The 16,813-nt window shown below is 33.6% G+C and overlaps 1 protein-coding gene across 1 annotated transcript; it reads right to left on the bottom strand.

Moving 5' to 3' along the window:
- Nucleotides 1–1,023: 1,023 nt before the first annotated feature.
- Nucleotides 1,024–10,704, bottom strand: LOC18609548 (protein DETOXIFICATION 29-like). The gene is made up of 8 exons (XM_088803948.1): nucleotides 10,062–10,704; nucleotides 9,316–9,857; nucleotides 8,679–8,765; nucleotides 7,803–7,859; nucleotides 2,117–2,355; nucleotides 1,906–2,024; nucleotides 1,515–1,601; nucleotides 1,024–1,386 (listed from the first exon to the last, which is right to left on the bottom strand). Exons 1-8 carry the CDS (start codon nucleotides 10,410–10,412, stop codon nucleotides 1,306–1,308), a joined length of 1,563 nt encoding a protein of 520 aa, XP_088660074.1. The 5' UTR covers nucleotides 10,413–10,704; the 3' UTR covers nucleotides 1,024–1,305.
- Between the last annotated feature and the right edge of the window lie 6,109 nt (nucleotides 10,705–16,813).

The raw sequence follows: 16,813 nt of genomic DNA, 5'->3' as shown, positions 1-16,813 counted from the left end.
TTTGTTAAAAAAGTTATGGAAAAAAATTATTAATGTTTACTTTTAAGTGTCAAACATTAGATGATGGATTAATTCATAAATTATTGTTACATTATTTAGTGAAAAATGGTAGACCATATAGTGATTTCATTATTTTATCTCAAAGATTAAATGTGTTATATTGAAAAAACAATTATATACAGTTTGAAGATTAGGGTAACATAAAATTATCTATATCTATAAAATATATGAAAGCACGAATTGATGGCGAAAATTTTTTTATGAAAATGATCATCCTTTTTCATTATGGTAAATTAAAAAGTTATATGGAATTAAGATCATATTATCTTTTGGAAATGCATTACTAAGAAAAATTTCTATAGAAAATTTTTAATGGAATTTCGTGAGAAATGCTTTTTCAACAAAAAATTTCGTTGAAAATTTCTAACGGAACTAATACGATACAGCCAATGGATTATATATTTTTTTCCCACGAAATTTGTCGTCGAAAATTTCTAAAGGATTTTCAACGGAAAGTATTTCCTATTATACTTTTACCGACGGAATTTTCAATAGAATATTTCATTGGAAATCAGTCAGAAAAAGATATTTTCAACAGAATTTTAACATTTTTCAACGAAAAAAGCTTGATTTTTAATAATGAATTGAAAAGCTTGATAGAAAAAAAAATTGAGAAATCCCAAATATTATAAAAGGAAACAGAGTTAGTGAAAAACAAAGTCGGGTTTGAGTGTGAAAATTGAATTAATTAACCATCTTTTAGGTTAGTTCATACAAATTTTTTTCTCAATAGTTGATTCAAAAGTAGTAGAATAATTAATATTTTTCAATGAAAATTTAATAATTATTTTGACCAATTAAATGATTAATTTGAAATATGGTATCAATGTGAATGTTTATTGCTATTGTTAAAAGAAAATGATGATAAAAGAAGTGCATTAAGGAATCTTTTTTAAATTAAAAAAAGTGATAAGGGATTGCTTAACATGAGATGAGGTTTGGCCCAAAAAGAGAAACATAAGATGAGGTTAAAAAATTATAACATTAGAAAAAAAATCCAAAAATATCAAAAGGGAAAAAGGAAAAAGACACGAAGGCCCAAAGAATGCCAATAGAAACCAGGCTCACTAAAGGGTGAAGGTCAACAAAAGAAAAAAGTGGGGGGAAGCACTGTTGCTAGAACAGTATATTTGTGGGAGAGAGATCATAAAATTGATGAAATGAACTTCAACTTCATCTTCAATCAATATATATCGCATCACATAAGGCCAACGTTTCACTTCAATTATTCTTGTGTAATCATGTTTATGCATTATTTTCCACATTGGTCTGTTCGGAGTCACTATTACCTCCCCATATCTTTATCCTCTCCTCAGCAATTGAAGCCTGCAATTTATAAATAATCCAAGTTAGGTACAGCATTTAAAATGGAGAAGTAAATTAATGCTTCTAATTTTGTTATGTTAGAGCTCAAGCAGAAATGATTATTTATCATTATTTTTTTTTAATTTTACCTCTTTGTTCCAGTTGGTTTTGTAAATCATTGCAAATAGGACACAAGTCTGTGCGACCGTCCCTGATAGCATCCCATACCAAATTCCCTGAGGAAAAAAGGAAAAAAACAAGCATGGGACTGTTAGTTGAACGACATGATTGCCACTTTATTTGGTCTGACGGTTCATGTATAGCTAGTGATGGTGCCCTTTGCCACGACCATCCATTTTGATGAGCTTAACAGGCAAGTTTTAATGCATGCCTCAAATTGTAAAATACTACTAGGCAAATATCTTTAAAGGGGAAGAAACCCTCTTTCATATCCTCATATACCATGCGAGATAATAGTGAATGGCAGAATAGAGAGAGGTTTTGCCAAGTATATTTCTGACTATAAAAGGAAATACATACCTTGACGCCCATGTCAAGCGCATAACCTAATGTGAGACCCAAAGGAACTCCAAAGATATAGTAACATGCAATGTTAACATAGGCAACAGCTGCTTGCCATCCAGCTCCAATGGCCATCCCTAGAGAAAAAGCAATTTAACGCAGTCAATTTTTTCATACAAATAAAAGAAAATATTCAATTAATATTTCAAGAAAATGGGTTAAAAGTCACCTGAAAGGACAGGTTGAACATTGTTGATGACTATGCAAAGAGCCAAGAGTGGAGTGAGCTCCTTAACGAGATCTTGAACTTGTGTATCATTTGAAAATAGGTACGGATATTTATTCTTAAAGATTATCAGTATAAGCGAGAGGGCTAGACCAATTAGAAATGAAGAGATGACGGCGACCACCAATGAAAATTTAGCTGTTCTTGGATGTCCTGCTCCCAATTCATTGGAAACTCTCACACTGTGCACATTTTTAAAATTAAATATGAGATTATAAAAATGTGTGGCATCATCTTCCTTCCTTGTCTATTTGTAAAGATTTTGAGAGATATTGCACGAAAAAACTCAGAGAAAATTTTCAGAAAAGAAAAAAGTAAAACAGAGAAAAGGAAGTAGTTGATATTCTGGAAATGAGCTCACACATATTGTTGGGACGAGCCCTGCAATCAATTGGGATTAGTTAAGGTTTGATTTTAATTATGTAACAATATCATTCATGTTGAACGATTAGAGGTTTTTTTTCATCAATAAAATATAAATTATAATAAGTTATAAGTCTAATTGGATGAAGCTCATGAGATTAATATGCTTTGCAAGGAAGCTGTAATGGGTTGCAGTTATGAGATCCTTATGCATCAAAGCATAATCTCAAAATGTTTTTGGGTTTTTAACTAAAGATGCCAACACAAGATGTTTTTAGGTATAATATGAAGCATGTGAAGGCAAATGAGTGGTCAAGATATGAATCATCACTTCAAGTGATTTAGAGAAAATATCCTATTAGTTTTTCATTAACATTAGCTTATTGAAGTCCTTAACCAAGGTAACATGGAGATTATGAAAAGGTTTCATAAGTCTCTATAAAGCTAATGCTATAATTGTATGAACAAATATAAAGGTCAATAAGAGTAAATACTATACCAAACTCTTATCATCTCCAGGATATATGATGAAGAAATGAATTATATTGATAGACTATACATTAAAAGGTTGTCAAAGAACCCTTTGACTCTCATAACAATTAAGTGGTCATGATACATTGCTAGATACCAATCTTGGTCTATGAAATTTATTGTTAATTAATTGATTGAAATTTATATTAATCAATTAAGTCATTAATCAATTCCATTACTAACATTTACGAACCTAATGGGTCACACATAATGATTGCATTTGAATTAAAGTGGAGGAGTGATGATTTAAGTTAAACTTGAATCACATGCTAGGTAATTAACTTCTATAAACTTAATTAAAAAAGTTTAATTAAGTTTTAGGCATAACTATAAATAGTTTTAATTATAAGGCTTTGATTGCAAAATATAAATGAAATTTATTTGGATTTTAATTTTCAAGGACTTAATTAAAAGAGTTTAATTAAGTAATAGGCCTAATATTATAATGTGTTATAATATTAAGGGCTTAATTGCAAACTTGAAGTTATTTTAACCTAACTATATAAGTCACCTTTTAACTATTTTTCATATGAGAGTTTTCACAATTAAAGAAAACCTAGGTTTTGTCAAAAAAAAAAGAAGAAAAAATTCGTTTTCTCTCCTTGCCGCCACTCCTTTTGTGTGAAAGAGAAAATTACTTTTGAAGTAATTTTCAAGAAAGGTTCGACGAAGATTGTGAAAAAGAAGAAAAGGACAATTGTTGTCTTCTTTTCTAGCACAAATTATAGTTAAAAACTCTCTCCTTTGTTGAAGGCTCATGTGCAATTATGTGTACTATCGTTGGAGGCCAAGCACTTGATTGGCTAGGGTTTTGCTCCTTGTGGTGTTCATCGGATTGCTTCAAGAAGTACCATTGTGATTACGAAATTACTTGGTAAGGTAACTTTCCAAATAATAATTAACTTTGTTCTTTTATGTGTTAAATATCACCATGGTAATCCATGAGTGGAAGCATGTTTTGGCTATTTAATTCTAAAGTTTCAATTTTCTTTCCATTGTGTATTTTGAGCATGCCATCCATAGCCAAACTCATCACATATTTCATTTCACTTTTCAATATATATACCTCCTATAGATATAGAAAACATTCCTAGACTTAGATGTAGTATTAGGATTGTAAAAACCAACTGAGTATAGAGAAACAAAGCATGGGTATCTATGCTCAGTAACAACTTGGAAATAGACAAAAAAAGGAGAAAATGGCTTAACAACCTCACAAAACAACAAAATCAGAAAAACTAAATGCGTATAAGGTAGAGACAATAAAGCATTTGCTAAACGACATGCTAGACAACTGTTTCACATTTTAAAGAAATAAACGAAATATAAAACGACGTCATTTTGTCACTTGTCAATTGCTTTCTTCAAACACAGATTCTTTTTTCCAATGAAGCTTTAACTAGTTAACAATATTGCTTAACTGATTAAAGAGTTTCTATTTTCCACCACTTCAAGCTTTAAATAGTTAATGATACCTCTTAACTAGTTAAAGAGTTTCTGCCTAACTAGCTAAAAATTATTGTTTAACACACCCTCATAATCTTTAGCTTGGTAAACACCCAGATTAGACCTTAGTGCCTCTAATCTATCTTTACTCAGCCCTTTAGTGAAGATATCAGTAAGTTGCTCATCTTTCATCTGTGTGAATCCCAAGTCAGCCAGAAACTTCCTTATCCATTTAATGTGACTTGCACCAGCAACAGTAGCTATATATTCAGCCTCTACTAATGATTGGACAACTATTTCTTGTTTTTTGAAGTTCTATGAGAAAACTCCATAGCCAAATGAGAAGCAAAAACCGTCAGTACTTTTAGAATCCTCAAATGATCCTACCCAATCACTGTTAGTATATCTACGAAGATCCCTACTCTTTGCCTTGCAATATTTGAGACCATAATTCATAGTGCCCTTAATGTACCTCATTGCCCTTTTAACAGCCTTAAAGTGCATCTCAATAGTAGATTGCATGAACCTTGAAAGCAAAGTAGTTAAAAACTTTATATTTGGCCTTGTTGTAGACAAATATAATAGAAAACTAGTAATGTTCTTGTAAATAGGACAATTTGCCTCAACTGTTACATCATTCTTCCTAAACTTTTCACCAATTGTTAATGGAGTATGTATAGGTTTGCAGAACTCCATTTCAAACCCCTTTAACAAATCTTTTGCATATTTTGGTTGATGTACAACAGTCTGATTTGAACTTTGTTAAACTTTCGTTCCAAGAAAGTATGTCATCAATCCAAGATCAGTCAACTAAAAAATTTTCATCATCTGATCCTTTAATTCCGCCTAATACTCTACATCCATTGTAGCTCTCCAATGTGCATCATACTTAGCTTTAGTAAAACTTATTAGATCTACCACAGCTACATTACATTTGTTATAGATATCTTTAAGAGTCTTTATGTGTCTAATTACTTGACTTTAATCTTCAATATGTGTTTAATCATCATTATTTCCTTGCAACTGATCTCTATTTGCTAAAATCACTCCTTCAATACTTTCTGCAATTTGTTTTTCAAACTTGCATAGTGTGCACAACTTCTCAAGTTTCTTTATGTCTAGTAAGCCTTTGATTAAGTCACTAGAGGCCATCTTAACCAGTGAGCCATAGTTTACATGATCTGTTTTTTTGTACCAAAGATCAGAAGTATCATGATCATTATAGAAAACTGTATTATCAAAATACATCATATCCAATGGGTAACAGTTATTTTTCATGTAATTGTAAACAACTTAATACTAGTGGGCTCATATATGGTCCACCACTCATCTTTAAACAACAAAGCATAATGATTCTTAGCTAACGTCCCTACACTAAGTAAGCTTTGAGCAACCTTAGGAACATAATGAAAACCGTATATATTTTTAACACCAGTAGAAGTATTAACAACTACTGTCCCAATACTAAGTATTTTTAGAGAAACACCATTTCCAATCTTGACTCTAGCTTAAAACTTCTATTACGTTCACTGAACAAGCTTTCAAAACTCGTAAGATGGTTAAAGCACCCACTATCAATCAACCAGGTTTTGTCAACTGCTGATTTAACATCAATCTTAGCCATAAATAGCACTTCTTCATCTTCAGTAGCTTTTTCAGTTACATCAGCTTTTCCTTCATCTTCTAATTTCTTAACTTTACACACTTTCTTCACATGGCCTAACTAGTTACAAACCTTACACTTCACGTGTGGCCTATGCCAACAGTAATTTGGAGAATGATTATTCTTTTTACAATGAAAACATGAGGGATATTTTTCCTTCTACTTACCATCATCAAATCTACTACCCTTCCCAACGAGCTTCTTTAAGCCTTCATCCTTGACCCTTAACCCTTTGGTCTTTGCAACTAAAGCATTTTCCATAGGATATTTACACTTGAGGGTTGTCCTCTGCTTTTGAGCAAGTAGTGCAATAATCAATTCATTCACAAAAATCCTAGTTAGGTCTTTTAAATCTCTCTAGTAGACTTACTAGAATCTTATTAACAACTCTTCTTTCACTCATTTCCTCTTCCAAGAGCCTTAGTTGATTCACCAACTTCATAACTTTATCTGTGTAGTCCTAGATACTCTTTTCTTCTTTCATCTTCAAGATTTCAAACTACCTTGAAAGATTTAGTGCTTGTATTTGCCTAGTTCGCACACTTCCTTCAAACTATCCCATACTTGTTTAGGGTTATCATAGTTTATAATCTTAGCAAAAATGGTTTATGAAGTAGTAGAGTGCAAGCATGACAATGCCTTGTAGTTTTAATATTTTCTCACTGTGTTGTTTCATTTAAGCCAATGTGGGATTAGCATGTCTTTGCAAAGAAAGATCCCCACCTACTTCTACTACCTCCTATAGATCAAAAGCCTTCAAATAGGCTTTCATCTTCGCTGTCCAAAATTGATAATTTGTACTTGAGAAAATTGGAGAAGCTTAAGTGCTAAATCCTATTATTGCCATTAATGCTAAGATCAAACACTACTTTGAAGAAGATTCAATATAAGAGTCAAACTAGATGTCCCTTAGGAAGCTAATGCTCTGATACCATACAGAGATTTTGAGAGATATTATAGGAAAAGAACTTAGAGAAAATTTTCAGAGAAGAAAAAGGTAAAATAGAGCAAAATAAGATGTTGATTTTCTAAGAATGAACTCACACATATTTCATTCCACTTTTCAATAAATATAACTCCTACATATATGGGAAATATTCCTAAGTTTAGATGTAGCGTTGGGATTGTAAAAACCAGTTGAGCACAGAAAAACAAAGCATGGGTATTTATGCTCACTAACAACTTGGAAAAAGAAAAAAAAAAGGAGAAAATGGCTTAATAGCCTTACAAAACAACCAAAACGATGAAAAACTGCCTTTCAAAAAAACATAACAAAAAACTAAATGCATACAAGGTAAAAAGACTAAAGCACTTGCTAAGCAACATGTTAGACAAGCGTTTCACACTTTAAAGAAATAAAAAAAATATAAAACGATGTTATTTTGCCCCATGTTAGCTACTCTCTTCAAACATAGTTTCTTTTTCCCAACAAAGTTTTAACTGGTTAATAGTATTGCTTAACCGATTAAAGAGTTTCTGTTTTCCACCACTTTAAGCTTTAATCAGTTGACGATACGTCTTAACCAATTAGAGAGTTTCTGCTTAACCAATTAAAGATAATTTTTCAACATTAATGTATCAGTATGAACTTATACAGATTCAATAATATCCCAGTGAATTAAGTACCTTATAGCTGCATTCATTCCCAAAGCAACCATGACCGTCCATCCCAATATGTTCATGCTGCAAAAGTGAGTACCAGAAATGTAAGGTAAAGAAGTAAATTTACATAATAGTGCCGAAATATGATACCTTGTTGGAAACCCACTGCAATCATGTGTCTTCATTGCAATTACATAAAATCCTTCTAGATAGTTTGACAAACATTAATAAATAAATAAATATATATATATATATATTGTGGACAAAAGAATTTGATCTCTGAAATTAATTTCTTTATTGGAGCAAATATATATCGATTTTCTTGTTCCTATTTCTTGTGGTGATCAATAGGTAGAGTAGAAGAACCGTCATGTGGCTGTCCATATGACATACATGCGTGCGTCAATGTGCCAAAATTCAGTGCTGAATTGCTCACAAATTCTAGCAAAGAGTAACAGGCTTCAATGACAAAACATGTGGTCATAGTCAGTGCGCCTGTCCTCGCCCCTTAGGCTTCTTATCTTTGCCTTCTTTCTTTTCCTCTAGTAAGCATTCCAAATTATTATTGGCTTTTTGTCTTTTGGAATTTATTACCCAAAAAGATACGGAACTTTGGGGAGAGAATAAGAAAGAGATAAAAAAACCTCGGGCAAAATGGTTTTAGTCCTGCATTTAATACTGATGGCTTGATTCGATCAATTTGAAAATTTTGCTTAAATCATAGTCAAAAACCAACTTTAAATTCAAATCGCTATATCATAACATTTTATAATTAGCTCAGAATATAATTGAACAGATTCTCAACTTTTTCAAACCGCTAATTTTAAAGTAAAATTGTGATTCAACAATTCGCATTAATTAATGGTTAAATAATACTAGAAACTAGAAGCTAAAACTCACCAGATAGACAATGCATCTACAGATACTTCAGCGTCCTTTAAATATCCAGCGAAGAGTATCAATGCCATAAAATACCATACCTCTAAACTGCACAAAATGAATCAGGAGTTATAAAATTTAAGCACCTATATTCAGAATTTAATGCAAAATATTCTGAAAAAATGAAAGAGTTTATAAAAGACCAGCATGCATACTGCTTGTTGGTCAAAAAGATTGGTGCGGTAGTGCAATCCATGCCGATATATCAATCAACCCGTTTGGAACGTTATCATGTATATATATATATATATATATATATATATATATATATATATATATATATATATGTATATGTGTATATATATATATATATATATATATATATATATATGTATATGTGTATATATATATATATACACATATACATATATATATATAATTATTAAGCCTTCAAATTTTATGAATTTATTAAATTCGGTGCACATCAATCCAACAACAGGTGAACTCCATGTTACTCGTGGAGTAGAAAACTAAAGAGAAGCTTTATTTTGTTGTTTTTGTTCAAAACAAAATCTTGAAGAGACAAATCCTGCTTGAACTTTGACACGAAAATAAAGCTCACAGCGCGGGAAAATTTAATTAGTGTTACTGTACTTACCAGAGCATTATTGCTGATGCTAGTGACAATCGCACGAATCCCCATAAATGTTGAAAAGCCTTCCAGGAGAAGCCGGTCCAGGCGCGGCCGCAAGTTCCGCTGATGATGTACAAGAACTGAGCCACATCTATGAATATCCATGATGCGTTTAGTACAATGGCTGCGCCCACTAGACCCAACCCAAGCTTTAACATCAAGAGCCAGCTAAATAAGGTGTGCAGCACCAAGGCCACACCGGCTATCACCGCCATCACCATTATCTTGCTCTGCGCCTGTAAGAACTTTGCCATGGGGAAATTAACGGCGTAAGCAAACAGTTGTGGTATCATCCATATTGAGAATATTCCGGCAGCCTTGGATATGCTTGCCGTCTGCCCTATTAAATTCAAAATTGGGGCCGCGAATATGTATAGCAAGCTTAGGATCAAAGCCGTTGAATTGAGGATGACCCATGATCTTTGCATGTATATCCCTAGCATGTCAAGCTGCCCTGCTCCAAATGCTTGGCCACATAATGTTTCTAGTGCGCTCCCCATGCCAAGCTTTTTGACAATTAATCACATCTTAATGTTAGTATTAGGAACTAATCAGAAACTGTTAAAAATGAAGTGACAGTTATTGTAGCGAGAAAAGCAAGTTACGATTTATTGAGGGTGTATCATATAAAAACTCTATGAAGTTACTCGAACATATATCTTTTAGTACTTGACAGTTAAAATGGTAACTAACTATAATATGTACGGTACCATGGCACCGAAGGAGAAACCGGCGATGACAGAATTCTCGACGGACACGGCGGCGAGAGCCAGAGTGCCAACCCGGCCAGAAAAGACTTGAGTGATGGCGCCAAGGGAGTACTGGCAGATGGAGGTGAAGATGGCGGGGCCGGCAAGGAACCAGAGCTTCTTGGACTCAGTCAAGAATTCTCTAGAGAAGTCGCGAACGCCGTTGATCGGAGGGACGTCATGGGCGGCGGGGGTAAAGGTGGTGGAGGAGAAGGAGGCGTTTGAGGCTTTAGAAAGTAACTGCGGTTGGAGGTGGTTGTCCTCGTCGACTTCCCGAGGGGAAAGTAGAAGCGGTTGCTTAACGTCCTCCATGGGAGACAAAGAAGCCAGGATCGAAACTAGTATAAAATAATTAAGGCAAGCAGCTATGTTTCTTGACAGGAGAAAGGCTTGATAGGTGGAGAGCGCATGAAGGAGTTAACAATGTGTTCATTACAAGATCCAGGGTCCAAAATTAATGAACTTAATAAACAATAAAATCATCTATGGTATATGTAAAGTTTTGTAAAACTCTTTAGGGGTAATATATTAGTGATTATGATTTGTCAAACATGGCACTTTCTTAACACAGCTATTTCTCTCATCTATTTTCTCCTTATCATCAACAAAGAAAAAATCTTACAAATTTCATTTTTTTTTTTAATTTTAAGAAGGGAAGAGGGTTAGTGGTGGTAGTGAAGCTATCTATGAAAGTTAGATGGAAGATAGTTGTATATGATTGAACAGAAATCTTTCGAAAAAGAAACAAAATTAAGTGTCAATTTATTCAAGACTTTTTGTTCCCAATTTCTACGGGGATTGCAAAGTAGAGTTTACTTAAGTAGTTATTATTAATACATATAATATAGTAACCCTTTAACAGATTCAATTGGCAATTTGGTTTATGTCCCCTGCCTAAATATGCCGGCCATCCCAAATTTATGGACGGATGTTAAGATTATATATTCATGTTCTCCTCGTAAAAACTAGAGTGTTTGATCTAAACTTGACTTGGGATATATATCAATCTATATTTGAAATTTGATCATGACACGTTGCCGTTTATAATTTTATATGCAGGCTCATTTTCCACATTTACACAGGAAAGTCGAAATGCAACATTTTTACTTTAAAGAGTGAGGGAACTTTTCTACATCATCATAATCATGAATTCTGCCGTGGACCTCACAAAATTTAATATATATGGCCCACACTTTAAAGCCGAGCACGTACACAAGAAAGATAAAATTGCAACAAAGAAAAAGGCTACAAACCATTTAAGTCTTGTAGCATGAACTAATTAGGAAGAACATTCTTCTTCTGTCATGATAATTTCTCTTTTTCTAATTATATTTGGATAATTATGTATGATGGGTGATGCTAGTAGCAACTCTTCATTGATTCCGCTTGCCAAAGCTGCTTATGAAACAGGAACCCCAATCAAATGTGTAATTAGTGCCCAAGTATTTGTTGAATTCAGTCTTGCATCACGAAATCGATCTTTTTTCACACTTGCTTGATTTTAACGAACATTAATTAATCTTATGCATTAATCAAATTAAATCATCGTAAAATAGAATTTTTAAATATATATATAAAGTAAAATAACTCTTTTTTTATATTTCCTTGATTGGAAGTAAGTAAGGTCGTTTTAATTTAAAATGCTTTGGACTCTATTTCTATAGGTGTGGAATAATTAATACCATGAGGATGATAATAATCATTCCAGGATTTTATAAAGCTTTGAGGAATAGTCATTTTTTTGGAATGACTATACCTTCCCCCGAAAATAAATCAAACAAAGGAAAAAATTATTTTAGCAATAGAAGGGCAATGGCTAACCAAACATGCCGTAAAGGATTCTCTTCCATCAAACATCATGTTAAAATAAGATGTTCTCTCCATTTCCTAAAACGTAACGGCAACCTTCATTCCCTAAGAAGTTCTCAAGCGTTCTGAAAAACAAAATGACTCGAAAGGATGGAGTTAGAAAAACGTTTGTTTTTCGTTAATAAGATGAAGACACACACACACACACACACACACACACACACACACACACATATATATATATATATATATATATATATATATATATATATATATATATATATATATATATATATATATACATGGCTTGCTTAGAGTACAAGTAAAGTAAATAATATAAAAAGAAGTTTTTTAATCTTAAACTTTCTTGGAGTGCAAGTAAAGAAAAATGTTAACAAGAAAGATTATATAAAAGAATAAATCCCACAAACAAAAAATCCTCCAATACTCCCCTTCAAGTTGGAGCATGAAGAGTAGAAATGCCCAACTTGACCAATAGTTTATGACATCGATCGTACCCAAGTGCTTTAGTGAATATATCAGCCAATTGGTTTTGTGACGAAATAGTACGGGTAACAATAGTTTGGGACTAAATGTGTAGCCGGATGAAATGGCAATCCATTTCTATATGCTTTGTTCGTTCGTGGAAGACTAGATTGGCTACAATGTGAATAACAGCTTGATTGTCATAAAACAAGGGAATCGGTGTAGTGTGTGTCACTCCAAAATCTCATAAGAGTCGTATCAGCCAAATGATCTCACTAATGGTCGTGGCCACAGCTCAATATTCAGCCTCAGCGAAAGAACGAGAAACCACCGTTTGTTTCTTAGATCGCCATGAGATGGGAGAAGACCCAAGAAAGATAATATAGCCAATAGTGGATCTATGTGTCGTCGGACATCTTACCTAATCTGCGTCACAATATACTCGTAAAGACAATGAACCATTTGAAGGAAGCAAAATACCTTGTCTTGGGGTTTTTTTTAGATAAAGCAACTCCTTATGAGCAACATCAAGATGTGGTTATCATGGGGCATGCATAAACTGGCTAAGAATATGCACTGCATAGTTGATATCTGGACAGGTGATGGTGAGATAAAGTAAACGATCTACTAGGCAACAATAGTGCTCTATATCAGCGCAAATTTAATCAGAGTCGAGTGAAAACGTGTGCTATTGCTCTATGGGAAAGTTAGTCGGCTTGTAGCCTATGAGACCATTCTCAACTAAGATATCAAGTACATACTTACGTTGGCTTAGTGCAATATCTGCTAGAGAACATGTCACTTCAATTATAAGAAAATACTTAAGTTTGCAAAGATTTTTGATGTGAAGTTTTGCATCCAAATAAAGTTTCAACTTAGAAATACAGTTAGAATATGTTCCCATGATGATGACATCATCAACATATATGAGAACTACAATAAAAGATCCTTTCATACGAGAGAAAGTGAGCAAAGAGTGATCCACCTTTGATTAGTGAAAACCAATGGCAATAAGAGAAATGATAAACTTGTGATACCAATTGCAAGATGCTTGATGGAGTTTATATTAGATTTTCGTAATCGACAAACTCGTTGCTCACCTTTTTTAGCAAACCTTTTTGGGATCTTCATGTAGACTTTTTCCTCCAAGTCACTTGTAAAAAGGCATTATTCACATCCAATTAATGCAATTCCTAATGCCTAATTGAAGCAAGTGCCAACAAACAATGTACGATGACTAATTTGGCAACGAGAGCAAATGTCTCATGAAAGTCAATACCTTCAATTTATATGTAACCTTTAGCAACAAGTCGTGCCTTATAGCGCTCAATACTTTCATCAAGTTGATATTTGACTTTGTAAACCCAGTTTCAATCAATAGCCCATTTACCAAGGGGTAGGAGTTGTAAAGTCCAAGTATGATTTACCTCTAAAGAGGAAATTTCCTTCGCCATGGCTTCCTTCCAATGCGCATGTTTGACTGTTTGAAAAAATGATTTTGTCTCATCGGTGGATGAGATGGCTGCTAAGAAGGTAATGTGACTAGGAGAAAATTTAGAGTAAGAAATAAATTGTGAAAGAAGATGTTCCATTGAGTAGGCTAAAAAAGGAGATGAGAGCGACGTAATACTTAAGGGAGTGAGAAAGGAGGTAAAATATAATCATAACAAGATAAGGAGTGCGAAACTTGCCGTTGTTGTTTGCTTAAAATAAGACAAGTTTCTGAAACAATGTTTTCAAACTCATTGACAAAGTTAGAACTAAGTGGGTTAGATGATAAAGCTGTTATGGCTGACAAATCGGATTTAATTGACTTAAACCTAGAACTAGCAAGTGAAAAGGACTCATGCAGATTGGTGAATGAGGTGGACCCAATCGTAGTAGACTCATGTGCAACAACTGGCTACGTGGGTTCGTCTATTGCAAGTCTGTTGTTTTGAGACACAGGCCCAATTGTGCTTGTAATTAGGTTGATGCTTATAGATGACTCGCTAAGCCTAAGTTCAGTGACATTGGGCACTACATGGTTGAATGGATTATCCAATTTAGCAGTTCGACCCAAATCAATTACCTGTACAGATTTTGCTGCTGAGGAATCTGCAAATGGAAAAATGTCTTCCAAAAAATAAGCATCCTGCAAAACATAAATCTTCTTACTTTCAGAATCATAAATTTTGTAGCCTTTTTGCCCACTAAAATACTCAACAAAAGCACCTGGTTTAGCACATGGAGCAAACTTGTCACGTGGTGTTAACCCTATTCTATAAAATAATTACGATGTCATTTACATGCTCAATAGAATGTTTGCATATTTAGGAAGTTTGAGAAATTGTTAAAAGACGATATTGCCCCTAATGGTACCATTAAGTCGATTAAGCCTCGAACTAGTTCAAATAGGAATTTTAAGGTGAAATTAAGAGTTTCACAGTCCAAGGATGACCCAAAATGGTAATTTGGAGTTCGAGGATCAATTTGGAGTCAAACCAGATTTTCACTATCTAGGGACAAAATGGTCATTTGCTACATGGGGATAAAATGAAAATTTTTAGAAAAGATTTTTTTGGCCCCATTTGACTTATTAGAGCATGATTTGAGTATTGGAGTATGATTTGAGGTTTAGAAGTGAAAAATTTTAATTCCGGTATAAATTGAAGTATATGGGTGAAATGGTAATTTTACCACCTTGGGGGCAAAACGGTAATTTTGCACCCCTAGATCATTTTTCCAGCACAAGGTCTTCACCCATTATCATTTTTGACCCTTGAATAATGTGTGGTGGAGATTTAAAGCTTAAAAGATAAGAATTTTAAAAAAATAGACCAATCATGGAATGCCATGTGGTAAGTTTAAATTATTATATTATTTAACTATAAAAATCAGCCCACACCACCATTTCTCTCTCATAAGGGTCGGCTCTGGCAAGAAAACAAAGGGGAGAAGAAGAACAAACCCTAGGTGGAAAGAAATTCAAGAGAAAAGTGTGGATTTTCAAGAAAATCAAGTGGAAAAAGGTGAAATTTCTTTATTTTAGTTTATGAACTATTTTTCCTATGCATTTTCTCTTAATTTCCATGGTTGAAAAGCATGCTTTCGTGGTGAATTCATGGCTGGTCAAAATAGGTATGGAGAGAGAATGATCTTGGATTGGTTTGATTTTTAGGTATGTTAGTGTTTTTAGGTGATTAATGATGTATAACATGAAAACAAGTGAAGAAAACCACCAAAGGTTTGGTGCCCATCAATAGCCGAATTCTCTAAGTGAATAATGAGGAAGAATGGGACGTTATTCTAGGTGATTTGATTAAGAAATAATACTTTTTGGCGAATTGAGGGATTAGAAAAGAAATGGAGCAAGTTGGAGTGAAATTGGACGCATTGGCCAATTTATCGGATGAAAAATCGACTTAGGCCAATACCTGGTCTAGATGGCTACCAGTGCATTTTTTCATTTCATATCATGTATATATATATACCGAGCCTGAAATAGCTTATGACTGTTAGACACAATTTAATTGGAATATGTGTCATGGATTATGGCTAGGTGGTGAGCCATTGGATACGGGTAAAAGACTGTACCCATGGACTGAAAATAGGAGTATTTCTACTCCTAATACAGTGAGTGGATAATTTATCGTCTTAAATATCTAGAGTAATTATACTTGTTTGATGCTTTTATTGAATGGTGAGTTTAAATTATAAAATCTTATGTTTTCCAATTAAAATATTTTTTTTAATAAAAATTATATTTATACTGGTTTTGAAATCAAATATTGTTTTGAAAAATTTGAGTATATGGAGACTGTGTTGAATTTATGATTTTATATATTATTGAAATTGTGGCTTATGATACTATGGTAGCATGATGGCTAAATTTTTGGGATTGGCATGAAATATATGGACAGTTTTGGATTGATCTTGGTAGACTAGATTAAATTTTAATCGCCATATTATGCTACTGAAAATTCTATGGGTCTGATGGTTTATTAAACGGTCACTACAGTGGTGGGAGTTTCCGTGGACTGCCTATGAAAGGGGCACGGTAACCCAATTATATACCTACCTCCGAAGAGAGATGTTGGATGAAGTATCTCCCGAGGTAAGATTTGAGTGCACCTCGTGTTCGGGCCACCACGTGAGAGTGAGACTCAGGCAACGCCAAGGAACGGTTGTGTGTCAGATGTGAAAACATGTTTACGGGTATGGGACATTTAACAGCCTTGGCGGTCTCAGTGGGATACCTTGACGAAGGTACTCGCGAGAATGATTCTGGTAAAGGCCAAGTTTAAGAAATTCATAAGCTGAGAAATTTTGAAGAAAAGAAATTGTTTGGTATAGATTGAAACGAATTTTGCGTTATGAACATTATTAAGATATAACGTTTTTATATTGTCTTCGTTTACTCAACTTTAGCTGCTTTT

The sequence above is a fragment of the Theobroma cacao genome, chromosome 2 (assembly GCF_053813885.1).
Source record: "Theobroma cacao isolate CCN51 chromosome 2, ASM5381388v1, whole genome shotgun sequence".
Taxonomy (NCBI): Eukaryota; Viridiplantae; Streptophyta; class Magnoliopsida; order Malvales; family Malvaceae; genus Theobroma; species Theobroma cacao.
This window is presented reverse-complemented; position numbering and strand designations above follow the sequence as displayed.

Bases quoted from the DNA above. Each gene is read 5' to 3' on its own strand.
- LOC18609548 (XM_088803948.1), bottom strand. From the start codon at position 10,412: ATGGAGGACGTTAAGCAACCGCTTCTACTTTCCCCTCGGGAAGTCGAC. The intron at 9,858-10,061 runs GTACCGTACATA...ATTGTCAAAAAG, and splicing joins GTTTCTCCTTCGGTGCCATG to CTTGGCATGGGGAGCGCACT. The intron at 2,025-2,116 runs GTGACTTTTAAC...CTTTTTCTCTAG, and splicing joins TGTTCAACCTGTCCTTTCAG to GGATGGCCATTGGAGCTGGA.